General features: G+C 55.3%; 4 protein-coding genes across 7 annotated transcripts; 3 read left to right on the top strand and 1 right to left on the bottom strand.

Annotated features, from left to right (window-relative positions):
• Positions 1-1,854: 1,854 nt before the first annotated feature.
• Positions 1,855-3,109, top strand: LOC125320412 (hemoglobin subunit beta-like). The gene is made up of 3 exons (XM_048292724.1): positions 1,855-1,969; positions 2,073-2,295; positions 2,966-3,109. The coding sequence occupies exons 1-3, from the start codon at positions 1,878-1,880 to the stop codon at positions 3,092-3,094; spliced, it is 444 nt and encodes a 147-aa protein (XP_048148681.1). The 5' UTR covers positions 1,855-1,877; the 3' UTR covers positions 3,095-3,109.
• Positions 3,110-4,888: 1,779 nt separating this feature from the next.
• Positions 4,889-6,541, top strand: LOC125320419 (hemoglobin subunit beta). Its single transcript, XM_048292733.1, has 3 exons — positions 4,889-5,110; positions 5,214-5,436; positions 6,310-6,541. The coding sequence occupies exons 1-3, from the start codon at positions 5,019-5,021 to the stop codon at positions 6,436-6,438; spliced, it is 444 nt and encodes a 147-aa protein (XP_048148690.1). The 5' UTR covers positions 4,889-5,018; the 3' UTR covers positions 6,439-6,541.
• A 22-nt stretch (positions 6,542-6,563) lies between these two features.
• Positions 6,564-11,753, top strand: LOC125320398 (hemoglobin subunit epsilon). Of its 4 annotated transcripts, none has more exons than XM_048292692.1 (5): positions 7,868-8,024; positions 8,571-8,632; positions 10,002-10,114; positions 10,218-10,440; positions 11,523-11,753. In XM_048292692.1, exons 1-5 carry the CDS (start codon positions 7,973-7,975, stop codon positions 11,649-11,651), a joined length of 579 nt encoding a protein of 192 aa, XP_048148649.1. In that variant the 5' UTR covers positions 7,868-7,972; the 3' UTR covers positions 11,652-11,753. The 4 variants fall into 4 exon arrangements, with proteins under 4 accessions (XP_048148659.1, XP_048148649.1, XP_048148669.1 ...); XM_048292684.1 differs by lacking the exon at positions 7,868-8,024 and adding an exon at positions 8,038-8,428; XM_048292702.1 differs by lacking the exon at positions 7,868-8,024 and adding an exon at positions 6,564-7,094 and having other exon boundaries at positions 8,576-10,114.
• An 8,116-nt stretch (positions 11,754-19,869) lies between these two features.
• On the bottom strand, positions 19,870-21,328 carry LOC125321727 (olfactory receptor 52R1-like). Its single transcript, XM_048294967.1, has one exon. It carries the CDS (start codon positions 21,293-21,295, stop codon positions 20,351-20,353), a length of 945 nt encoding a protein of 314 aa, XP_048150924.1. The 5' UTR covers positions 21,296-21,328; the 3' UTR covers positions 19,870-20,350.
• Positions 21,329-24,380: the final 3,052 nt, after the last annotated feature.

Below are 24,380 nucleotides of genomic sequence, written 5' to 3'. Positions count from 1 at the left end.
GGCCAGGCTGGACATTGGGGCTGGGAGCAGCCTGGGACAGTGGAAGGCGTCCCTGCCATGGCAGGAGTGGCACTGGGTGGGCTCTAAGGCCCCTTCCAACCCAAACCTTCTGGGATTTTAAAATAGGAACAAAGGCACCCTCAAGACCTGCTGGCTCAGGACACAAGGCCCTGCATATTCTGGAGGAGAGTGGAGGCTGGCCTGGCTCCAGAGCAGAGCCTGGGCACAGATGCCACTGCTGCTGATAAGGGCTGTGTAAAGCTTGGTGGGGACACTGCTGCAATCAGGGACCAATAAGTTCTGCTTGGGGCAGAAAGGCCCTCACTGGAGCTGCCTTTGGCCCTTGTTGGGATGTTTGTCTCCAAAAGGGAAGGGTCTTGTCCATGGAAGGGGGCAAGTGTGTGGCCAAGACTTGAGCAACCTGGTCTAGTAGAAGGTCCCCCACCTATGGGGGGGGGGGGGGGGCGCAGTGGAACGAGATGATCTTGAAGATCCCTTCCAGCCCAAACCATTCCATGATCCTATGATTCCCTGAGTTCGGAGATCTTCCTCTCACAGCAAAGGGAACAGCCAACTGGAAGGATACTTGAGGAAAGGGTCCTGAGCGCAGTGAAATCCATCACAGGCTGACAGCAGGGCCCAGTTTTCTGCCTGGGGACCAGCTGGCAATAAGCTGTCAGGTGTTGCTGGGGTTGCACTGGGGAAAAGGAGATTTCCCTTTGACTCTGCAGACTCAAAAAGAGCTACAGAAATTGCCCCTGCTCAGCACATTGTGAGGAACATTTCCCCTCCCAGCCTGTGTCCCCAGAGAGCTCCCTCAGCAGGCAGTCCCTGTGCCAGGAGCTCCCAAAACCTCCCAGCCAGGCCGCTGCCCCCAAGGCAGAAAGCAGGGCATTTAAAACCCAGCTAAAATTAACTCTTTCTTGTAAAAATGGGTGAGGTGGAGGGACCCTCTGGAGAGCGCCAGGGTGAGCCCAAGGCTGGGACTCTCTGGGCTGTGCTGCCTTTGGTTTTTGCCAGGTCTCACAGGGTCCAGGACTGCTCAGAGCTGGTGCTGCCCTGGCCAGGCTCACCCTGCCCCTCGCAGGCACTTGGGGGCTGTATCTGCCTCACTGGGAGCTTGTGTCACTGACAGTGTCATGGCCCAGTGCCTGCTGCTGCACACAGCCTCTGGGCCGCCAGCCCAGCACTGCAGACTCTCTAAAAATTTTTCCATGGCTCGCTAATCTTCAAATTTAGAAGCCCTCAGAATTCTTTCTCAGGGAGTTTAAACTTATGTTTTTAGCTTATGTCAGCTGGTAAGTGCCCCGTGGCACCGATGCAGCTGCTGGAGAGGCTCTCTGGATGCCCAGGGAAGCTCTGGCTGCCCTGGAAGTGTCCAAGGCCAGGTTGGAGCAGCCTGGGACAGTGGAAGGTGCCCCTGCCCATGGCAGGGGGTGGCACTGGATGGGCTTTAAGATCCCTCCCAACCCAGACCAGTCTGGGATTCCATGATTCCATGTGCAAAGCACTTTGGAGGATTCACTTGGCAGGACGGGATGATGTTCCCCAGGAGGGACACATGGCCTGTGCCACCCTGCAGTCCCAGAGCCGGGCTGGAGCCGTGTTGGCAGCTCCACCTGTGCTCGGGGCTGCACATGGGGGTGAGGTGATGGTTGTCCACTCAAAGACAGAGGGAGAGAGGGCCTCTTTCCCCCTTGGACAGCATCCAAAACCACTGTCTTTCCCTGTGCAGCCCTGCTCCCTCCCCAGCCCCAAGCAGGGGCTCAGTGAACTGAGATTAGGCCAAGGCATGTATAAAAATCCCTGGGGCAGCCTCTGGAGCCACATCCTCAGCATTGTTTAGGGAAGTCCTGGGCAGCCCCTGTGCTGACACCATGGTGCAGTGGACAGCCGAGGAGAAGCAGCTCATCACCGGCCTCTGGGGCAAGGTCAACGTCGCCGAGTGCGGTGCCGAGGCCCTGGCCAGGTAGGTCCAGCTCCTGGGAACCTGCCCGGCTGCACCTGGAGAGAGGAACCACTCCAGTCATGGGAACATCAATGTGACTGTGTCTGTTTGTGTCTCTCCCCAGGCTGCTGATCGTCTACCCCTGGACCCAGAGGTTCTTCGCCTCCTTCGGGAACCTGTCCAGCCCCACTGCCATCATTGGCAACCCCAAGGTGCAGGCCCATGGCAAGAAGGTGCTCACCTCCTTCGGGGAAGCTGTCAAGAACATGGACAACATCAAGAACACCTTTTCCCAGCTGTCCGAGCTGCACTGCGACAAACTGCACGTGGACCCCGAGAACTTCAGGGTGAGCCATGGGCAGAGGCTCCCAGGCTCTGGAGGTGTTTTGGGGCCTCGGAGGGGTCTGACAGTCAGTGAGACCTTGAGAGAAACCCTGGGGCTGCCTGAGAGCCTGCTGAGGGTAGGGGCAGTGGAGGGGAAAGGAGAGTCATATTTGGGGGGAACAGAGAGGAGTTATGGGGCTGGGATCTGTGAGAGGAGGGAGCCAGGCAGGCGAGGCGAATGCGGAGAAATGCAGAGACAAATGTGTCCTGGTCAGAAGAAACATCCTGGTGCAGCCAGAAGGGAAGGAACTGAGACAGAGTTTAGAGGGAAGAGCTGAGCTTGGCTGTGATGGAGTGGGTAAACCAGAAGGGAAAACAAGCACAGCCACTTTGGCAGGAGGGTTCTGAGCCCAGGGACAGCCAGGGTGGGTAGGGATGGAGAAGGGAAGGGGTAAACTCAGTAGAAGCCAAGGGAGGACACTGCACAGCAGGCAAAGGAAGGTGCTGGAGGGAGGATCCAGCACACCCAGGGATCCTGGTGCATGCCAGCTGTGCCAGGAGCCTGGTGCCCTGCACGGGGCTGGGATAAATCTGCTCCTTGCTTGCTGTGAACTCCCCAGTGACCAGAGTGGGATGGTGGGGAGGGAGGTGGGGGCAGCGCCGGCTGACGGCTTCTTCTCCCTCCACTGCCAGCTCCTGGGTGACATCCTCATCATTGTCCTGGTTGCCAACCACGGCAAGGAATTCTCCCCCTCCTGCCAGGCCGCCTGGCAGGAGATGGTCTGTGTGGTGCCCCACGCGCTGGCCCACAAGTACAACTGAGCCTCCTGGGATCCTTCCTGCCTGGAGACGCTCCTGGGGAATCCTCCTCGGGTTCTGCTGGGCTCTACTCACCAAATAAACACCAACTGCTCCAGCCACGAGGAGATGTCTGGTTCTTTGTGGGAATGGGGAGGGGGGGGACACGGGGGCCTGGGGAAGCAAATGCTCACAGACATGGGATAACATGAGCCATGATCTCATTCATGCAAGTGAAACTTGTCTAAGATGGAGAGCCCAGGCGAGTGTTCAGGACAAAACCCAAATAAACACCACGAAAACCAAACAGAAACACTCTGGCACTTTTTTGGAGACATCAGGTAACACTGTTTGTTTAATGTTTTAAGACTTTCACAGAGTGAGTGGAGTAGAACTGTACGAAAATGTGCAGTGGGAGAAGTGTCAGGGAGACTGGGGCCATCGCTTGTAACTTCCTGCATGTGGGGTTTTGTCGGTTTGGGGTTTTTTTTAAAGTTGTTGTAATTCTTAGGTTAGCAAAGGCAGAATGTAACAGACACAACCATCAAGACTGGGTTGGATGGGACTTGGAAAAAACCTGGGCTAGTGGAAGGTGTCCCTGCCCATGGCAGGGGATGGGACTGGATGAGATTTAAGGTCCCTTCCAGGCCAAGCCAGTCTGGGATTCTGTGATTCCATGAAACACCCCAGTGTTGATTGCAGAGGACTGGGGAACTGCATCACCACCAGGCCTGGCCCAGGGTCCTTTGGCCAAGCCCCCTCCTGCAGTGAGCAGGAACAAACACAAATGCTTTGCTCCAAGGTCACCCAGGCCCCACCAGGGCATTCCTGAGCCCCATGAGCTCCATCCCTGTCCCCTGCATCCCACCTCACCACCTTCAGCTGGGCACAGGAGCAGAAGAGCAGCCCCAGGTGACCCAGCTGCCTCTCCCACCTCTCAGGAGCACCACTGACCATCTGGCTGCTGAACCCCTGTGTCGGGCACTGTCTCAGGCTGCACAGCTGTGCAGATGTTTTTTCCTCCTGGAAAGGGAGGTCAGGCCTTGGCAGGGGCTGCCCAGGGAGGTTTGGAGTGCCCATCCCTGGAGGTGTCCCAGGAAGGGCTGGAGGTGGCACTCAGTGCTCTGGGCTGGGGACAAGGTGGGCATCGGGCACAGCTGGGACTGGATGGGCTGGGAGGGCTTTTCCAGCCTCAGGGATCCTGGGATCCTGTGATTCCAGTATGCCCAGTCTTTGCACCTCTCCTCATGCCCTGTGAGCCAACACCCTGCAGGCAGTTGGTTTGCCCAGGGCTATAACATCTCCCTTCCAGCCTTGCCTGAGCTTTGCCCAGAGGTTCTTTGAGGAAGGAGCTCCCTCTTGGCTGCAAGGCCTTGCCGTGGTTTTAGCAGTGTCATCCTGAAGTTATCAAACTCTTAAAGAGCTGGTGGGAAAGAAAAAGGGAGAACCCAAAGCCTGACAGGTCCTGCAAGAAGAGGAGAAGGAGAAACTGGTGCATTCAGAGGGAGAACCCAAGAGGCCCAGATCTGAGTCTCCTGCCTCAGGGGCTGGCATCATCCAAGGGGCACCAGGCCTGTCACCTTCCCTGGGGAGCTGCTGCAGAACTTGCAGGGAGCCGTGCTGGGACTTTGCGTGGAGATAATGCCACCATCCAGCAGGGCTGGAAATCAGAGACAGGGGAGGGCGGGTGGCCAGCCAAGCCCGGCGCTGGATCTGGGCATCTTGCCCTGGAGCCCCACCCTGATGTTGGGTCCCCTCCCCTGGGGTGCCAGGGCTGCGGGGCCCCCCCGGGGGCCCAGCCAATGGAGGGGTGCACAGGGGAGAGGAGGGGCCCAGCACAGTGTATAAAAGCGGGGACGGGGAGAGCGGCTCACCAGAGTGCGATCCTTCGGGAGCAAGAGCCCAGCCTTCCTCCGTACCTGCCACACGCAACCCTCCTGCCAACACCATGGTGCAGTGGACAGCCGAGGAGAAGCAGCTCATCACCGGCCTCTGGGGCAAGGTCAACGTCGCCGAGTGCGGTGCCGAGGCCCTGGCCAGGTAGGTCCAGCTCCTGGGAACCTGCCCGGCTGCACCTGGAGAGAGGAACCACTCCAGTCATGGGAACATCAATGTGACTGTGTCTGTTTGTGTCTCTCCCCAGGCTGCTGATCGTCTACCCCTGGACCCAGAGGTTCTTCGCCTCCTTCGGGAACCTGTCCAGCCCCACTGCCATCATTGGCAACCCCAAGGTGCAGGCCCATGGCAAGAAGGTGCTCACCTCCTTCGGGGAAGCTGTCAAGAACCTGGACAACATCAAGAACACCTTTTCCCAGCTGTCCGAGCTGCACTGCGACAAACTGCACGTGGACCCCGAGAACTTCAGGGTGAGTTGTGCCCCTGACGTGCCCTCCCCACTGCAGTGTCTCCCCTAACCCTGATCCCCACCAGGAGAGGGATTCACCCCAGACAGGGCAGTGCGGGAGGAAGAGGGGGTGGTGGTTGGCATGAGGGGGAGATGCAGAGGGACGGAGAGGGAAGGGACCCAGTGCAGCCTGGTGAGAAGGCACCGCACAGCCTGAGAGGCGACAGGGGCTGTGTGGAGGGGCTGAGCGAGGGCAGACGGGGGACAGGAAGGGGAGGACGTGGTTTCAGTGCGGGATTGGAGGGGGAGAACAAAGCAAAAGCAGGAAGAGGTTTGAGCTGAGGGGGAAGAGAAGGAACAGAGCAAAGCTTGGCACAGAGGAGAACAGAGAAATGAGTGAGGAGCAGGAGATGGCAGCTGGATGCCAAAACCAAGAGGATCTACAGAAAGAAAACTTTGGCTGAGAGTGTCTCAGTGGGGAATTAACCCCAATATTTGTCCCCGGGCTGGGGCTGGCAGAGATCCCCCTACATCAGCATGAGCTCGTTGTTTGTGCCAGGGTGCTGTGCGGGGCCAAGCGCTGGCTCCTGCTGCGCTGGGAGCTCGTCTGGGTCTTCTGCCTGGGAGAAACCCCAAAACAAAGCCAGAAGGGACAAAGAAAAATGTAATCCAAAAAAACTGTGGGGAATTTTTGGTTGCTCTTTCCATATGGTAGCAGAACCTGAACCTTTAGAAAAAGAGCAGAGACCAAATTTAAGGTGACTCTTAAAAAGCACTTGTTTTTAAGAGGTTTTTAAGACTGCAGATTTCCTGGGGGCTTCGCTGGGTGTAATGTGAGTGCTTGTGTGGGGATGTACCGGGCATTGCTAACCTGAGGGTGCTCTTGTCCCCACAGCTCCTGGGTGACATCCTGATCATCGTCCTGGCCGCCCACTTCGGCAAGGATTTCTCTCCCGACTGCCAGGCTGCCTGGCAGAAGCTGGTGCGTGTGGTTGCCCACGCTCTGGCCCGCAAGTACCACTAAAGAGCCGCAGGAACGCCCCGGCAGCGCCCTCGGTGTCCTGCACCCGCTGCTGTGCTGGAGCCAACAGCTTCTAACAGCCAAATAAAGCTCATCCTGTGAAGTCTCCACTGCGTCTGTGTGTTCCTGAGGGCCTGGAGGGCTTGGGGGGGCAGCTGGGCTGGGCTGTCAGCTTGAGCAGGGTTCCAGAAAATACCCCCTGCCTTTGTTCTGGGTGGTTTTGGTGGTTTGTGTGGGATTTGCCTCTGGAAATTGTGCTTTTGGGATATCGGGTTGATAAAGTCCTGCCACCCCCGGGGTCACACACCGGGGACTTTGCACGGCGGAGCTACTCAGTATTTTACTGTAAAACCTGCATGTCTCTCCTAGACAAGGAAAATTGAGAGGATTCATATTTTTCTGAGGGGAGGATAAACAAATTGAAGACTTTAATCTACCCTGGCTCATCCCTGGCATAAAACCTACCCGAAATCAGCTGAGTCACGCAGGCCCAGCAGCCAGCTGGGTGGGGGCAGGTTTTAGATAAACATTTTGCTATCGAGGCCTGTCCAGACTTTGTTTATTCACATCCCTCCCACCCTGAGCCGCCCACTCTGCAATTTGGAGGGGGCCCGATCCTGCCAAGAGCAGCGACTTAATTTCCTGGATGCGCGTTTTGGGTGGGTTTAGGTGTCTGCAGAGCAGGACTCCTTCGGGTAGGGTTTGTTCTTGGCATGGGAAGCACATCTGAACAGAGCATGATGCAGCAAAAGCAATGCTTGGCCGAAAGGATGTGGTCATTTCTAAGGGAAATGACCTGGGCAAAGCTATTTATCCCAGGATTTCTGACACCCAGTTTGCACTGTGTTCTGTCTCTGCCTCACCCACATCTCTGGGCACTCCACTCTCTGCCCCTGACCCACAGGAAGGTGTTAGAAGCCCCCTGTGATCTATAAATGCCATTTCTCAGTCATGTCACCCAAAGAAAGAGGCATTCTGTTCCCGGCATCAAGGCACACCCTGAGAAGGAGAGAAGATGACTCGCAGCAAGTCCCAAAGGGTTTTTCTCCCTGTAGGGAGACTGGGCAGTCACAGAGTCACCAAACCCCAAATTCTACGTGACTTTTCATAGGCTTTGTGACAGATATTAATAGTTTCCTATGAACATGATTGATCTTCAGGCAGAAATGAGTGAACTGCTTGAATAAGTAGGTCTCCTCCTGCAAGCGAGGTGTCTGGGGATAGGAAGGACAACACAGTTAGAGAGGGACTGGGGACAAGGGCAGGAGGGCCAGGAGCCAGGGAATGGCTTCCCAGTGCCAGAGGGCAGGGCTGGATGGGAGATTGGGCAGGAATTGTTCCCTGGGAGGGTGGGCAGGCCCTGGCACAGGGTGCCCAGAGCAGCTGGGGCTGCCCCTGGATCCCTGGCAGTGCCCAAGGCCAGGCTGGACATTGGGGCTGGGAGCAGCCTGGCACAGTGGGAGGTGTCCCTGCTCATGGCAGGGGTGGCACTGGATGGGCTCTGAGGTCCCTCCATCCCAACCCATTCTATCCTTCCATGATCCTACAACCCGAGCAGACCTCCAGGCTTCTGGCATTCCCTGCACCTGGTGAGACACGGCACAGTGGGAACAGCCCTCGCTGGTGCTGCCTTGTGGCTTCATTCCCATCTCCATTCCCAGCTGGGGATGACACCCTGCTCCGGGTGCCCCCAGCACACACATCCTGTGGGATGTCCTCTCCCCATGCTGCTTTTCCTGCTCCCATTCCATGATGTCAGAACATCCCTGTGGGTGCCAGCACCCCTTGGGTGGTGCACAGTGCAGCACTGGCAGCACCCAGGTCCCGGTGGGGCTGATAAGGGGGTGCAGGAGGGTGGGCACTTGTGGTAGCCTGGCGGCCTTTTCCCTGCATATTCCCCCTTCCTGCCTGTGCCAGGCTGAGCTCAGCTTGATTCGTCATTGTGGTCCAGCCCCCAGCTGTGGGGACTGGATTTACTGGAGAAAAGGCAAATGTAAGCGAATCTAATGAAGATTATTCATTCCTATTCCACTAAAAAAAAAATCTACAGCTGGAGTGGGAAAAAGATATTGTTAGGCTAGAGACCTCCCTTGCTACTTTCTTTCTTTTGATTGCTTTTCCTGCCATATTTTCAGCGCAGAAGACACTTAGCAGGAGATGGCCCCTGGAGGAAGTGCCGAAGTCTGAGAGGAGCTGGGTTAGCCCTGTGGCTCTGCTGCAGCCTGGTCACCTCCTCACCTGTCCCCAGCCCGACAGGACCCAGCAGCTCTTCCTTAGCCCAGTCCAAATCCTCTGGAAAACAACAGGAAAACAGTGCACTGGCCCTGGCACCTTGGGATCAGGATCAAAACCCCTGTGCTGATTTTAGCAAGAACGGCATTTCTTGGGGTTTATGCAGAAAACAAAAGAGCAAATCTCCCCAGGGCACTGCTCCTGGTCAGAGTGCTTCACCCCGGCAATGCTCCAGGGTGTGTCAGGGGAATCCAAACATCCCTCCAGGAGAGCCTGGCCTGGCTGAATGTGGCAGGGGAATGTGGAACCTGGCAGACTCAGAAGGGGCAGGCCCTGGGCTCCCCCACAGTCTGGACATCCCTGACCTGAGCTTTTGTTGTTTTTAGAGCCTACAGCAGAACCTGCAGCAACAAATGTTGTGTTCCAAGCCCGTTTCACTGCTCTTTATGGACGTGGCTGAAAGCAGGAACGGGCTGATCCTGTTTGGCCCCCGCTCCCCACCCACAGCACTGCATCGGGCTGGTCCTGTCATGTCTGAGGGGACAACACCTGGGTGGGCCTCACACGGCATGGATGAGCTTTAGGGTCCTTCCAGAGCAAACCATTCTGAGATTCTGTCTTAGAATATCTTGAATAGGAAAGGACCAACCAGCCACAACAGTTGAAGTCCAGCTCAGAAGTTGGACTCCAAAGTCCAGCTATGATTCCTCCTGCTCCGCAAGGCACAAATAAATCAAAGAGGTCAAGTTCTGTTACAGGAGGACAATAATGGGGTTAATGCAGATGTTGGCTGCAGAGCCTGAGCATCCTCTGAGCAGCTCCAGCACAGCTCCCACGGTGCAAGGACACCCAAGCCGCTGGGCAGGGCAGGGGCTGCAGGGTTTGCTGGGGGCAAACCCCTCTGTGTGGCTCTGCCACAGGCTGTATGTCAGCCTGAACATTCATCACTTCACTGGTGCCAGGCAGAGCCCAGCATTCAAAGAGCTGAGGCACAAGGCTCACTGGCCCACAGGTCACAGCCCTGAGCCCCTGCCCATGGTCAGTGGTGATGGACCATTGCTGGGGCTCCTGCAGCCCTTTACCCGCAGGGGGCCCGTGCTGGAAGGTGAAAGAACTGCCCTCACAGACGGGAAGGGATAAAGCTCTGGAGCTCAGGATAACCAGAGGCCCCTTCTCGGGTGCCACGCCCTGGCCATGCCCCCCTGCTCCCCGCTGGGGACCCCTGCCCGTGCCAGCCAATGGCCCCGCTGCAGGGCCCGGGGAGGGGCTGCGGGCAGGGGATAAAAGCCCCGGCGGGGCCTGGGCTCAGCTACGGGGTCTGTGTCCTCCTGCAGCCCAGCCCAGCCGCCGCCACCATGGTGCACTGGTCAGCCGAGGAGAAGCAGCTCATCGCCAGCATCTGGGGCAAGGTCAGCGTGGAGGAATGCGGCGCCGAGGCCCTGGCCAGGTAGGCCCAGCTGCCGGGAACCTGCCCGGCTGCACCTGGAGAGGGAAACTCTGCAGTCACGGGAGCCTTCACGCGGCTGTGCTTCTGTTGTGTCTCTCCCCAGGCTGCTGATCGTCTACCCCTGGACCCAGAGGTTCTTCTCTAACTTCGGGAACCTGTCCAGCCCCACGGCCATCATCGGCAACCCCAAGGTGCGTGCCCACGGCAAGAAGGTGCTCACCTCCTTCGGGGAAGCCATCAAGAACCTGGACAACATCAAGGGCACCTACTCCAAGCTGTCTGAGCTGCACTGCGACAAGCTGCACGTGGACCCCGAGAACTTCAGGGTGAGCTGTGTGTGCAGTCCCAGCCCTTCCCTGGGCTGTGTGGGGAGAGCCAGACTTTGCTGCTGCTCTGTCCAGGGACATTTTCTTGGGCTGGTGGGGGAAGAATCCCTGTGCAATACCCAAGAGGGGTGATGGTTTGTACCAGGGTTTTTGCAACAGTGTCTGTGACTTTCTCCCTAAAAAGTCCCATTTTTGGTGCCAGCACAGCACCAGGGAGGGAAGGTATGGAGAGTTGGTTACCTGGAGGAGATCTGGCTGTGGAACGACCCCAGGGGAAGGTGCAGCCTGGGCTGGAGGAGTCAGAGCAGAGGGAAGCTCAGCAGAGCAGTTCAGGAACTCCAAGCTCCCACAGCAAGATAGAACCAAGGAGCAGGGTCCTGCCTTCCCTGGCACCGGGTGTGGGACACTCCCCCCTTCTCCAGCACTTTTATTTAAAAATGGATCATTGTCTTCATTTATGTCTCAAGACAAAAAGAAAAAAACCCAGTGTTTTTCAGGGTGGGTCTCAGGCCAAATCCAAATGTTTTAGCATTGCAAAAATGGGGAAATAGTTGAAGGTTCTTTCTGGTTTCATTTTATTTTATTTCATTTTATTTTATTTCATTTTATTTTACAAATATTGTTTTCCCCAAACCCAGAGCTTTCTGTGGAAAGACTGAGGATTCTGTTGCCTCAGAGAACAGGGAGTGAGCCATGCCCACTCATGGACCAGGGGCTGAGGAGGAAAAGGAGGAGGAGTGTGCAGTGTGTGAGGTCCTTTCAGGAGGGGAATTCCACCTCAGGGAGAAGCCGGGGAAGGAAACCTGTGGGCTGCAGGTGGTGTCTGGGGGGTGGACAGGAAGGAGAGGGACTGGGGAGGGGGAAAATCTGCAGCAGCAAAAGTGGGGAAAGGTAAAGGAGAAGCTGTTTGGAGCCAAAGGCACGGCAGGACACAGGAGGGTGGTGGAGGGGCCTCCAGTGACAGCAGAGCCTTGGTGGCAGCGGGTCCGGCCAGGATGTCCCGAGCTCCCTGATCAGCTCTGACTGACCAGCAGCTCCCAGCAGCACTGACCCTGACCCTGCCTGTGCTCCTATCTCTCCAGCTCCTTGGAGACATCCTCATCATCGTCCTGGCTTCCCACTTCGGCAAGGATTTCACCCCTGCGTGCCAGTTCGCCTGGCAGAAGCTCGTCAGTGTCGTGGCTCACGCTCTGGCCCGCAAGTACCACTGAACAGCCCGGGAAGAGCAGGAGCCCCGGCGCACTGCCAGCCCCTGGGCACGGGGAGCGGCCCACTGGGAGCCCCTGACCACAAATAAACCCTCCAGCGGCTCACCTGCGACGTGTCCCTGTGTCTGTGCTGGGGAGGGGGGCCGGGGGCTGTCCCGGGGCGCGGGGCCATCCCCGTGGGTGATTCCCGGTCTCCCGGGGCTGGGCAGACGGAGATTCCCTAGCTCCAGGGCTGGGCACACGGAGATTCCCTAACTCCGCAGTGCTCTCTGATATGCGATCGCTGCAGCCGGGGAGGGCTGTGGGAACGGGGAGGCTGCAAAGAGAATCCTGGAATCACAGAATATCCTGAGCGGGATGGACCCACAAGAATCATCGAGTCCAACTGCTGGCCCTGCACAGAACGACCCCAAAATCCCACCACACGCCTGAGAGCGTTGCCCAAATCTGTTCTCCCAGCTCTGCAGTAATGTGGGCTAAGGTGAAGCCAGCCGTATCCAGAGCACAGAATTCCCTAATCAAGGTGCTGCTGCCCTCAGGGAACTGGTACCTGCTGTGCCCATCCCTAGGCCCGGGGATGCACCGTCTCCTGTGAGAGCACCTGATCCAGGACAAAGTCTGAACTCAGACCCCTGGGAGGTTCAGAAGATGTTGGAGAGGGACTGGGGACAAGGGCTGGAGGGACAGGACACAGGGAATGGCTTCACAGTGCCAGAGGGCAGGGCTGGATGGGAGATTGGGCTGGAATTGTTCCCTGGGAGGGTGGGCAGGCCCTGGCACAGGGTGCCCAGAGCAGCTGGGGCTGCTCCTGGATCCCTGGCAGTGCCCAAGGCCAGGCTGGACATTGGGGCTTGGAGCAGCCTGGGACAGTGGGAGGTGTCCCTGCCATGGCAGGGGTGGCACTGGATGGGCTTTGAGGTCCTTTCCCCACCCAAAGCAGTCTGAGATTTTCATGGTGGTCTCCAGGAGGAGAGGTGCCATCTCCCAGCGGCTGAGGAATCACAAGCACAGATCACGACTGTGATTTCTATAATTTAACACTATTTCCCAATGCCTTTTCCTACCCATTTTGCCGAAGAGCAATCCTCCTCTCCTGAAATCTGCTCAGTCATTACTCTCTGCTGTTGTTGTGGACATTCCCTTCCTTTGTTTCCCAAGCAGCACCATGTGCAGCTCATTCATCAAAGTTTTGTGATGCTGTGAGAGAAGAGAACAATCAATCATCCTGCTGGGGTGAACTTCCCACCACTCCAGAGCTGCATGATGCAATTCAGAGGGACTCAGGAGTTTTCCATCTTGTCTAAACCACACCTGAACCAAATCTGTGCTGATTCCAACTCCCAGCACCTTTTAAGAAATTCTTATTCAAATGTTAGTCAGGAGCAGGGGAACCAGGAGACTATCAGGTGTAATTATTTTTATCTGCTGCTTATCCCTTATTCCCACACTTATCAACATTGCAGGAGCAGAAAAAGTCCTCAGTTCACTTCTCAGCACAAGCCAAAAATACTCTTTAGGCAGCTCTGTGCTGCCCCTGCCAGGGTTATTTATCGTGTATTTATAGGCACGATTTTACACCTCTCGAGGGAATTCTGTCAGGAGTGTCAGCATCACGGAGCATTTCAGGAGCCCGAGCTGGTGGGGTTGGAATGCAATCACCACATCAGCTGCCCCTGGGACGTGTCTGCTGTGTTTGACACTGCTGGAAGGAGGGGGACTGACAGTGTCCTTGCTCTGATGCTTAGAAGATGCTTCATTGCTTTTGAGAGGTAAATAAAGATGTTGTTTTCTCCAGGAACCAGAGCGGAAATTCCCAACTTGCCCGAAGGATCCGTGCTCCTGCAGTGACTGGTTCAGGCAGTTTGTGATGCTGTGTGTTGCGTCACAGGGATATTTAGACAGAAAATCTCTCTGCCTGTGGCACAAAGGGATCCTTGCAGATTTCCTAGGATGGGTTTAATCCATATGGCCAAAGCAACAGGTGAGACTGGAGGGATGGGACCAGCCTTCCTGGCTCTCTTCCATGGGCCCCTTGTGCAAGGGCTGGCTGGGAACAGGATCACAACTTTTTCCTGTGTCACTGCTATGATCTGATGTCATGGCAACTGCAGCAGTGCTGCAAAGCCCCTCAGAAATAGCATGTGGATGTTAAAAGGTGTTTGATCCCTTGGTGACTTTGGAGAAAGGAAGGTTGGAAACCCCAGAGGGACTTGTCAGAGCTGATCTGCCTCATCTTTCCTTTGTTCCGCCCCCTTGCCTCCTCCCCCCTCTGTCAGTGCCCTTCGAGCCCAAATTCTCTGCAGCAGAGAACCAGACACGTGCAGGAATCACATTTCTGAGCTGCTGCTGAGTTTCTCTTTCCTACCCCAAAGTCTCACCTGAAGTGCAGGAGTTCTGACTGCCTGGCACAGAGTGACCTCAGAGACCAGACCCTTCTGCTGTTTGACTTGGTTGGCAGCGTTTTCACCACGTCCCCCTCAATCTCTCCTTGCCCAGCTCAGGTGATGGCTGCTGTGCACACAGATCACGCTGCTCCTCTTTCTCCTCAGCCCTTTCCCAGCCCTCTCTCCCCAAAATTTTGCCATGGGAAAACTTGAATCTTGTCAAGCCCACGGAGAAGGCAGGGTGAGGCTTTTGCACTGAAAGACTGACCAGAGTCCCAGAATCACTGAAGTTGGAAAAGCCCTCCAAGATGATGGAGTCCAACCTGCGATGATCCCACCTGGTCAGCCGTGCTGAACATGACTGGAGGTGGTGACCCAGCTCCTCTGGACTCACTGGGAGCCTGGCAGGTGGTGCTGGGACGCACAGCCCTGCAGCGCTTGTGCTGTCCACAGGCTCTTCCATCGGGCAGGAGCTCGGCATCCTTGGGCACGGAGCGGCCGCTGCTCCCACTCAGCACAGCAGTGCCTGGGCTGTGGGAATTCACCCTGTCCCTGCCCACACTCGGCGCTGCTGTGTCCCACAGGGACACAACAAAAGGGCCATGGGAGGAGCAGGTGAGGAATATTCCTGCCCGTGTCTCGCCGTGCAGCAGTCCAGGTGAAGAGCTTCATGGATGGGCATGGAGGCAGGATGTCCACCCTCTGGGGCAGCCCCAAGGTGGGAGGATGTGACTTGTCCTGCTTTTTACCCATTTTTACCAAGACCAGAACAGTGGGTGATGCACAGAGTGAATCAATCCATCCACTTGTTTTTGCGGGATGTTGCAGAGGATGAGGATGCGGTGCACATCTGAGTTGGCACACCCAGATTCAAACACTTAAATCTGGATTTTCACGTTGAGGGCCATAGAGCACCCTGGAAAGCTGCCTGCTAATTTAACTTACCAGGCTAATTATTGAGCTGCTGAAGTGAAGAGCGGAGGCGCAGATGTCTGGAGCTTTGTCTGAGATGTGGGGCAGTTGAAAATACACCAATTCCATTTCTCATGGCATGCTGATGAGTTTAGTCCTCAATTAAACAATGCCAAGTTCCCTGTTTACATAGACAGATTGAGTGTGAATTCCTTGAATGCTGGGGGCTGCAAAAATTTAACTTCTCCCACATCAGCCCCTAAAAAGAGCAGTGGGCAAGTCAGGAACTCATTAGTATCAGCTTGAGGGGCATTTTATAACTTGTTTTTAATTTTTTCCTCACAACCCCTAGGGCACCGTTCTGCCTTCAAAGCTTGAGCCCTTGAAGCATCTCTTTTCTGTTACGATTTGTGCTCCACAGAGCACAGCATTTCCCTGAGGAGTCTGTGGGCTGGGTGGGAAGCCCTGGGCTGACAGTTCTGTAGGAGAGACGAGCACTGGATTTGTGCACGTGTTGCCTAATTTTCCTCACAGCCGTAGCTGCAACAACAACATTCCTGATAAGAATTATAGTTGCTGTGTATTTTCCTAATAAATATCGACTGAAGTACCTGGTACTGGGAGCCGCTGGGGTTACAGCAATGGCAGCGGCAACTGGAACAGTGAATAAACTCGGAAATGGAGGGAAACAAAAGGTTCTGGATTTGCCAGTGCCTTAGACCTGTAGGAGTGACCTGTGCCCTCGGGGGCCAGCGTGGGTGACAGGTAACTTCTGGTAATTGCTGCTGTTTCTGTAGCTCCTGGGAGCACAGTTCCACAGTGCCAGGTGCTGCACAGACACAAAGCAGGGAGACAACTGCAGCCTTTCCCCTTTTCCTTCCACTGAAGGGTGTGATAAGAGAGAGCAAAGGGTGCAGGTGGGGGACAGGAGGGCCGGTAGAATCATGGAATGGTTTGGGTTGGGAGGGACCTTAAAGCTCCTCTTGTTCCACCCCCCTGCGATGGGCAGGGACAGGTTCTGTGGGACAGTGACTCCAGCTGGAGGCATCCCCACAGTCATGGATGTCCCAAATCCCATGGCTAAATGTTTCTTATGAAATCACTTTGTAGGGGGAATGGAGGAAACTGGGATTGCTGTAGGACTCGTTTTGCTCTGCGTTGTCACCAGTGAGTGCATGGAGGGCACAGGGAACTCCCAGAGCTCGCCCAGGACAGCAGGGCAGGCACTGGACTGATAACGACTGTCCTCTGTGGTTTTATAGGGCTGCTAAAACCCCACTTCCACATAGAAGATGTGCTTCCTTCTGCTGCAGCAAGCTCTGTACAGCCCCTACACACCCAGAGCCCCCCCGAGACCTGGTGACAGCCGGCTGTGACAGCTCATTGCTGGGATCACGAGTCCTACACAAGCCAGTCCCACTCTTGCCCTCTTACCACTCCTGTTGGGTGGTGGTGGGTGTGTGTAACACATCTGTTGATGTGGGAAACCTCACAAAAATTTGTCAAACCCAGTGTTAGCCCCAAAACCCTCGGAAGGGTCTCAGCCTGAGGAAGACGGTGTCTGGTTTTTGGGTCACATCAGTGAAATCCAATCAGGTCAAGCACTGAGGAGCAGTCAGTGCTTGGTCTGACCAGGAACGTTCAAGGTGCATTTTGTTATTTTTCTGTGTATTCTTAGCAAATACCCCTTGGGTGTTGATGTGCCCCTTTAGGCTGCCGGGGTTGTTCTCAGCAGTGACAGCTTTATGTAAGGAAAAGAAGACACCAGGATGTATTTTGGCTGTTCCTAGCCCCTGCTGGGGGGTGGATGCTGCACAGTGAGGAAGGCGCCGGCCTTGGCTGCACCCAGCACTGCCAGCAGTAATTTTGGTCTCTTTTCAGGGCACGGCACTGCTTTGACTCTGTTTTCTAACCTCATGCCAAAGCAATCCCATTCAAATACATGGAAATCAAAGCAGAGGGAAAGTGTGGGGAGAAGACAGGGTATTCTGGGGTGAAATCCAGAGCACCCATCCCTGGAAGTGTCCAAGGCCAGGTTGGACGGGGCTTGGAGCCACCTGGTCTGTTGGGAGGTGTCCCTGTCCTTTCTAAGTCAAACTGTTCTGTGGTTCTATAAAACCAGCCCAAGCTCCCTGCTTTAGGGTGACCTGAGCCACTGCTCCAGGCTCTGGCTGGAATAGATCTCCTGGCTGACAGCAGCTTAAACACCCAGCACACATGAAGGCCGCTCATTTCGAGAGTCCCTGACCCTGCTTTGGGTGTAATTCTGCACAAAGGCACTTCCCTCAGGCCTCTGGGCTTGGGAGTTGGGAGGGAGCTCACTGGTCCTTGCTCTGGCTTTTCCAGGCCCGGTAGCAGCGCCAGAGGAGGAGTCCCATGTGTGTACCAGTGATGCCATGATGATTTTTTGCCTTTTCTTTTATACCTTTTTACAGCTCCTGTATTCTTAGTGCTTTTTGCCTACATTCTTGGCCTTGTTCGTTAAGCTGGGAGATGAAACATTTTAGAAGCTTCGTAGTTAGGGGTCAGTGTGCCCCAGACCCCAAGGTCCTCTCCAGAACACATTTTGTAAACTAAGATAGAACCATCCAGGGGAAGGTTCCTTGGGGAGCGGGGCTCATTCGAGCCTCTCCTTGGGGAATTTTTGATAGATTAGTAATTAGTAAGACCTATAATGTTACACCAGATCTTTTGGGGTGGGCATTGCGGTGCGCATGGAGGTGCATTCAAACTGCGCGTGGTGCACCTAAGGATCCTTAAAAGAGATACCAAGGTAAAATCCCTTTTTCCCTTCTAACCGTGTCTCACTCTTGATTTTAAGACCAGGACAAGGCATCACCAGGACCTGGGCTCTGACATTGCCAGGTGACCCCTTCACCTGGAGATCTGAGCATGGATTCAGTGCTTTGTGGAGGAGATTCCTGACTCCCTTCTGTGCAGGTGCTGCAGAGCACATCTCTGCTGGCTGGGAGCCCCATCCTCATTTTAGATCTGTTTTTGTCACTATTATTATTATTATCTTAAATCATTTGCACCTCTACTTTCCTTCTTTCTGTGAATAAATCTCAGGCTTGATGATCTTTTCCTTCTCTAAAAATAACCTTGGCAGCAGAGGCCTGAGAGAAGTGCCTTTGTGCCAGGCAGTTTCTGCATCTCAGAGCTGAGCACAGCTGAGAACCCGGGCAGTGCAGCAATGCTTTGCCAAGCATCCAGCAGCTTGTGGATGCCAAAAAGCAGCACTGTGAACATCTGCCAGCCCAAGGGTGGCAGATGTTGGACTTGGATATGCCTGTATGTACAAACTCGGGTGCTGTTTTCCAGCATGAATGAAGTCAACAATAACCACATCACCCTCTCCTGGAGGGGAGAGCTCCCTGTGCTGCCCAGGAACTACTTCAGCATGCTGGGAAGAGGAGATTTCAGTCCAGCTTACTCACCTGGCCAAGCTGAAACATGGGCAAGAATTGTCCTTCCTTACAGGTTTCTGGCCCCTCACCTGGGTGCAGGTCCCTGCTCTGCAGGAAGAAGAATCTCAGTTGGTTGTCAGGACCCATCGATCCCATCACGGCACATCTGGCACTGCCAAAGGCAGTTTGTGTCACCCCTGGTATGTCCTGGCTGGATAAATGGTGTGTAGAGCTCTCATCAGCAAGATAAAGGGTCTGAGGGCAACAAGATCTTCATGACATGGGCACCCTCCCCTTAAAACTGATCATCACTGCAACTACAGCAGCACTGTCAAAGCGATCTGATATTTAGAGCTGACATGTAAAAAGCAGCCCAGAAAAGCCCAGATCACTTTGCCTTAAATGTGAATATTGAAATGGATATTTCTGTATCCATGCCCAAACAGGAGCTGCCTGAGCATCTTCCCTCCAGGCTGCCAGTGAATGTCTTCATATCCCTCTCCACAACGTCCCCCAGGACTCCCAGGCTCACTCAGTGCTTCTTCTTCTTTTTTTTTGGCTGCTCTGCAGTGTCAAAGGGGATGATGCAAATATGCTCCTGAGAGGGAATCCCAGTGTCCAGCAGGAGCTGCTGTGGGGTTGCCTTGTGCTGGCACCAGCAGCTAAATAGGACTGGGAATGGTGTCAAAGCAGGATGGGAACGTGGTGTTGGTTTATTGCCTCAGCAAGGGAGTTCAGGCAGGAGGAACCTTTGCTGGGAGACCCTCTGTGGGGACAAGGAGAGATGTGAACGCACCAAGAGGAGAGAGCAATGGTGCAAGATGGGGGAGAGCTGCAGAGGGACTGGGGACAAGGGCCAGGAGTGCCAGGACCCAGGGAATGGCTTCCCAGTGCCAGAGGGCAGGGCTGGATGGGAGATTGGGCAGGAATTGTTCCCTGGGAGGGTGGGCAGGCCCTGGCACAGGGTGCCCAGAGCAGCTGGGGCTGCCCCTGGATCCCTGGCAGTGCCCAAGGCCAGGCTGGACATTGGGGCTTGGAGCAGCCTGGGACAGTGGGAGGTGTCCCTGCCATGGCAGGGCTGGCACTGGGTGGGCACTGCCTCCTCTGGCCTCTCTCCAGCAGCTCCACGTCCTCCCAGGGCTGGGGCAGCTCTGCAGGAGGGGTCTCACCTGAGCAGGGTGGAGTGTGTGCAGCCCAGCCCCGTGACCTCCCCGTGACAGGTCACTCCAAAGGATTGCAGCAGTGAGGATTCCTGATCTCTTGGGAAGGCTTTGTGTCTGCACAGCACATTTGGAATCTGCTAGCACAGGATTGTTGCAGTTTTTGCCTTCTTTACAAAAACAAGGTTAATGCTTAAAATTGAATTCTACCCATGTCCTTCTACAAGGATGGTCCCCATTCCCATCTGAGCACCTTCCCATGGAATAACAGTCATTTAGGTTGGAAAAGAGCTTTAAAGTCATTGAGTCCAGCCATAAACATAAGACAGCCAAGGCCACCACAAACCCATATCCCCAAGTGCCACTTTTACAGGGCTTTTAAATGCCATCACACAGCCCAGAACACTTCATAAGATGAAATCTGCTGCAGGAAGGTCTTTCAGACCTACTCAGCCTTACAGTGAAAATAATTAGTCAGGAGAGGATTTTTTTTTAATAGTGGAAGGATTTTAGCAGTGAGGAGTTTAACTCCTGGGAGGGGTGAACACTGCATTCCCAGTGGCATAGAAGTCAGACTGAATGTTCTTATGCCAAGTTTCATCGCACAATGGGTGAAACCTCCTGGACAGTGATAACAGAGGAGAGAATCAAGTGATTTCTGCAAGAATGGATCTCTTAAACTCCAGGTAGGGAGGGAGGCTCCTCCCTGAATGGTCCCGGTGTTATCTTTCATTCAGTTTCCCTGCAGCTGCAGTAAATTATGAGCACAGTCTGAGTCACACACAGAATCATAAAGGTTGGAAAAGACCTTTAGGATGATCGAGTGGAGCCCATCTGGGTCAGGTTCCCTTGCGCTGGAAGAGTCTGACCACCCTGTCCCAGAGCTTCTTTGTTCTCACCCCATACACAATGGGGTTCAGTGTCGGGGGCACGAGCAGGTACAGATTGGCCACCACGATGTGGACAGGGGGAGGGATGCCCTGCCCAAAGCGGTGGGCGAGGACCGTGAAGAGGGCAGGGGTGTAAAAGGCCAGGATGACACAGACGTGGGACGTGCAAGTGCTGAAGGCTTTCAGCTGGGCCTCTCTGGACGGCAGCCTCGCCACCACACGCAGGATCATGGTGTAGGACACAGAGATCAGCACCAGGTCAGTCCCTGTCACCAGGAGAGCCACGAAGAGCCCGTAAGTGACATTGGCCCTGGTGTCCCCGCAGGCCAGCTTCACCACGGCCATGTGCTCGCAGTAGGAGTGGGCGATGACGTGGTGCTGGCAGAAGCGTCTCTGGTGGACCAGGAAGCACGTGGGGCTCACCAGGAGCACCCCCCGCACCAGCACCAGGCTCACCAGGGCCACCACCACGGGCCCCGAGAGGATGGTGGAGTGCCTCAGTGGGCAGCAAATGGCCACAAAGCGATCCAAGGCCATGGCTGAGAGCACGCCCGACTCCACCGTGGAGAAGGTGTGGATGAAGAACATCTGAGTGAGGCAGGAGGGAAACCCAATCTCCCCGAAGCCCAGCCAGAAGATGCTGAGCATTTTGGGTAGTGTGGAGGTGGACAGGACCAGGTCAGTGAAGGCCAGCATGGCCAGGAAGAGGAACATGGGCTCATGCAGGCTGGGCTCTGCCTTGATGATGAGGAGAAGGGTGATGTTCCCCAGCAGGGCGACGCCATACATGATGCAGAAGGGGAAGGCAATCCAGAACTGCTCCTCCTCCAGCCCAGGGATGCCAATGAGGAGGAAATAGGGAGGGTGGGAGAAGGCAGTAGAGTTCAGAGACATGAACCCTTCTTGGCTGTGGCCTATGCTGAGGGCTTTCTGTCCTGTGGAAAAAAAAAAGCATCAAACCCTCTCGACCTGACCTGGCCAGTGGCAGAGACTGGCGTGACAGTGGGTCTGCAAGCTCAGATCTCCGCCTCAGCCTTTGGCAGCTGCTTGCACTGGGCCAGGAGAGCCCCTGTGAAATAAATGTCCGGGCAGCTTCCACTGGAACTGTCCTGTCCCTGCTGTGGGGTTCTGCTGGAGCACACTGGACTCCTGGATAAATTGAACAGGAAGATGCCCGAGGTGCACACTTGCTGCTGCCCAGTGTCCACAGGGTGTCCAGCCCAGCAGACCAGAGGAAAGCTGGTCTGCAGCAAACCTTCCTGAAGTGTGGTTAGTGGGAAGACGAGTCCTTGTCACCAGCCCCGGAGCTCTAAGGACATTTGACAGCACCGTGCTGCTCATCAGTGTAAACTGAGGTGCCAAGTGCTCGTCTTGGTCAAGAAACACCAATTTCAGGGCAAAACGTGCCAGTGTCACAGTGTGTGACAGCCCCCACCCCCTGCCCCACAAGCCCGTGCTCCAGTGCTGCCCGTTCCCCCCCAGAGGAGTGGGACTCACGCAGACCCTGCACATTGCTCAGCTCGTTTTTCCCCGATACCTGGGAGAAAGGATGCCTTGAAGAGCCCTGCAGAGCAGATCAGGCTGATGTCCCCGGCCTGCCAGGAGCCTTTGGAAGCATTCCCGGAGCTGATGGAGACCTGCAGGTAGCAGAGGGATGAGCAGTGTCCCAGAACAGAACCAGGCTTTTCCTCCCCGAGGCTCCGATGTAGCCGAGCTGGGCTCTGCTCCCGCTGCATGTGGAGACAGATGTCACACTGTGACCGTCCCAGCCCGTCCCAGCACGGCCACCAGTCACCAGCTGGAGCTGGGCTGTCAGGGCCACGCTGGAAACCTCACAGATACTTTGGGCTGGGGGTCACCTGCACTCTGGGGACATTCCCCGTCTTTTCCATGTGGCTTTAAACATCCTGGGAATCGAAAGTCCTGACCATTTTCTTCTTCGCCTCCTTCCTGGCAGCTGCCTCTGTTGATGGTGCTCTACCTAAAACTTCATTCTTCTGTGGAGAACACAGGGGCAGGGAACAGAGCTCCCAGGCAAAGGCGATGGGGGACGGGAGCGGGGCTGCCCGGAGGAGCGATGGCACCAAAGCCCTTTGTGCACAGCAACAATCTGCTGCCCCAACCCTAAATACTCACCCGCCTCCGCAGGTCCCGAGGGGGGACTCTGCTCCGCAGAGACCAGGGATGTTTTTCTGCCTGGCACATCAATCCCAGCAGGGAGCTCTGCTTCTCCCCCGCTCCTTCAGGATTAATTAGCGACTGAAGTCAGAGAAGGCAGCAGTCTTTAACCCCCTCAGTGCCTCAGCCCCTGTGTGTCCCTGTTGCCTCTATTGCCACCTCCAGGCTCCTGTGACTCCCAGTCCTCTTCCCACCTCTCCCATCCTGCTTTTTCCTCCATCTCCTTGTCTCAACCCTTCCCTTTTCAGTCAAAAGAGCCCAACTCTTTCCAGCTAAGCTGGACCATCTCCACCTCTGGCTCTGGTGCTGCTCATGGAGGAGATGTGGGTTGGGTGTCCCCATGCTCTGGTTGAGGTTTTCCTTCTGCAGCAGGAGAGGTGGCCTGGGGCCTCAGCATTGGGCATTCCAGAAGGAAAGTGGTTGCTATACTCATTGGCAAAGCCATGTGCCAAGGAAGCAGCCATGTTCTGTTCCCCAAAAAAGCAACACTCCACGATGAAACTTTGGAAAACAAGATGTGACCGAGTTTTTATCTGCAGCCAGGAGAAATCCATCATGCCTTCCTGCTCCGAGGCTCTATTACTCCCTGAGAAAAAAATTAGTAGGAAATACAATACAGCATTTCCAGGCTGGTTCATTCATTTTTCTTTATTAATTTTTTTCTCAGCACAAGAGGAAAAAAAGGAACATATGGGGAATGAGCAGGAGCCGTTTCTCAGTGCCATGGCTACCTGAAAAGGGTTTAGACCCATAATGCCTCTGAAAAATTCATTCACATTTCCCAAATCATATTAGGCAGGTACAGATTGTTTTCATTTTTATGAGATTTTTTTTACCCTTCTAAGCTCTATTAAACCAGAATATGCCAAAGTGACAGGGGACAGAATTGCCTCAAAGTCCCAGATGAGAACTGTTTGTAACTCGCCTAAATGAAAGTATTTATTTTGAAATAAATTGAGGTTGAATTTAGCAGAAAAGGCTATACCAAGACTGAAGCTGTACCAGCACAGACTACAAAAACAAGGCCCATTTTACTCTCAGCGTTAGCTGGCACTTGGAAGAAACTGCACCAAACTCCAGCAAACACTGCAGCCACTGGAGGCCCTGACAGTCTTTGGTGAGATCCCTCATCTAAAACCATGGACAAGAGCCCCTGAGTGCAGCACTTGGACCTGTCCTCTGTCCTGGAGCCCCAGGAGCGGCTGAGGGAGCTGGGAAAGGGGCTCAGGCTGGAGCAAAGGAGGCTCAGGGGGGACCTTGTGGCTCTGCACAAGTCCCTGACAGGAGGGGGCAGCCGGGGGGGTCGGGCTCTGCTGCCAGGGAACAGGGACAGGAGGAGAGGGAACGGCCTCAGGCTGGGCCAGGGCAGGCTCAGGGCGGACAGCAGCAGGAATTTCCCCATGGAAAGGGAGCTCAGGCCTTGGCAGGGGCTGCCCAGGGAGGTTTGGAGTGCCCATCCCTGGAGGTGTCCCAGGAAGGGCTGGAGGTGGCACTCAGTGCTCTGGGCTGGGGACAAGGTGGGCATCGGGCACAGCTGGGCCTGGCTGGGCTGGGAGGGCTTTTCCAGCCTCAGGGATCCTGGGATTCTGGGATACTAAGGAAGACACTGGTGTTTGAGAGCACCTGGGTCTCCTGAGGGAGTGCAGATCAAACCAGTGCTGCTGTAGTTCCCTGAGAAAGGTCTGGGCAGGGCTTTGTGCCACCCCCTTGTGCAGCAAAAGCACCCTGATCAAATGGGAACTCACTCCGGGCACCTCTCCCGGAGGGATCTCAGTGGCTGCTGCAGTGGGAACTGCGAGCA

This window comes from Corvus hawaiiensis, chromosome 2 (assembly GCF_020740725.1).
Source record: "Corvus hawaiiensis isolate bCorHaw1 chromosome 2, bCorHaw1.pri.cur, whole genome shotgun sequence".
NCBI classification, from domain to species: Eukaryota; Metazoa; Chordata; class Aves; order Passeriformes; family Corvidae; genus Corvus; species Corvus hawaiiensis.
This window is presented reverse-complemented; position numbering and strand designations above follow the sequence as displayed.

Excerpts from the sequence above, each read along its gene's own strand:
- LOC125320412 (XM_048292724.1), top strand. The coding sequence starts at position 1,878 with ATGGTGCAGTGGACAGCCGAGGAGAAGCAGCTCATCACCGGCCTCTGG. Across the intron at positions 1,970-2,072 it reads GGTGCCGAGGCCCTGGCCAG|GCTGCTGATCGTCTACCCCT; the intron begins GTAGGTCCAGCT and ends GTCTCTCCCCAG. Across the intron at positions 2,296-2,965 it reads TGGACCCCGAGAACTTCAGG|CTCCTGGGTGACATCCTCAT; the intron begins GTGAGCCATGGG and ends CTCCACTGCCAG.
- LOC125320398 (XM_048292684.1), top strand. The coding sequence starts at position 8,185 with ATGATGTCAGAACATCCCTGTGGGTGCCAGCACCCCTTGGGTGGTGCA. Across the intron at positions 8,633-10,001 it reads CGAAGTCTGAGAGGAGCTGG|CCCAGCCCAGCCGCCGCCAC; the intron begins GTTAGCCCTGTG and ends GTCCTCCTGCAG. Across the intron at positions 10,441-11,522 it reads TGGACCCCGAGAACTTCAGG|CTCCTTGGAGACATCCTCAT; the intron begins GTGAGCTGTGTG and ends CTATCTCTCCAG.
- LOC125320419 (XM_048292733.1), top strand. The coding sequence starts at position 5,019 with ATGGTGCAGTGGACAGCCGAGGAGAAGCAGCTCATCACCGGCCTCTGG. Across the intron at positions 5,111-5,213 it reads GGTGCCGAGGCCCTGGCCAG|GCTGCTGATCGTCTACCCCT; the intron begins GTAGGTCCAGCT and ends GTCTCTCCCCAG. Across the intron at positions 5,437-6,309 it reads TGGACCCCGAGAACTTCAGG|CTCCTGGGTGACATCCTGAT; the intron begins GTGAGTTGTGCC and ends TTGTCCCCACAG.
- LOC125321727 (XM_048294967.1), bottom strand. The coding sequence starts at position 21,295 with ATGTCTCTGAACTCTACTGCCTTCTCCCACCCTCCCTATTTCCTCCTC.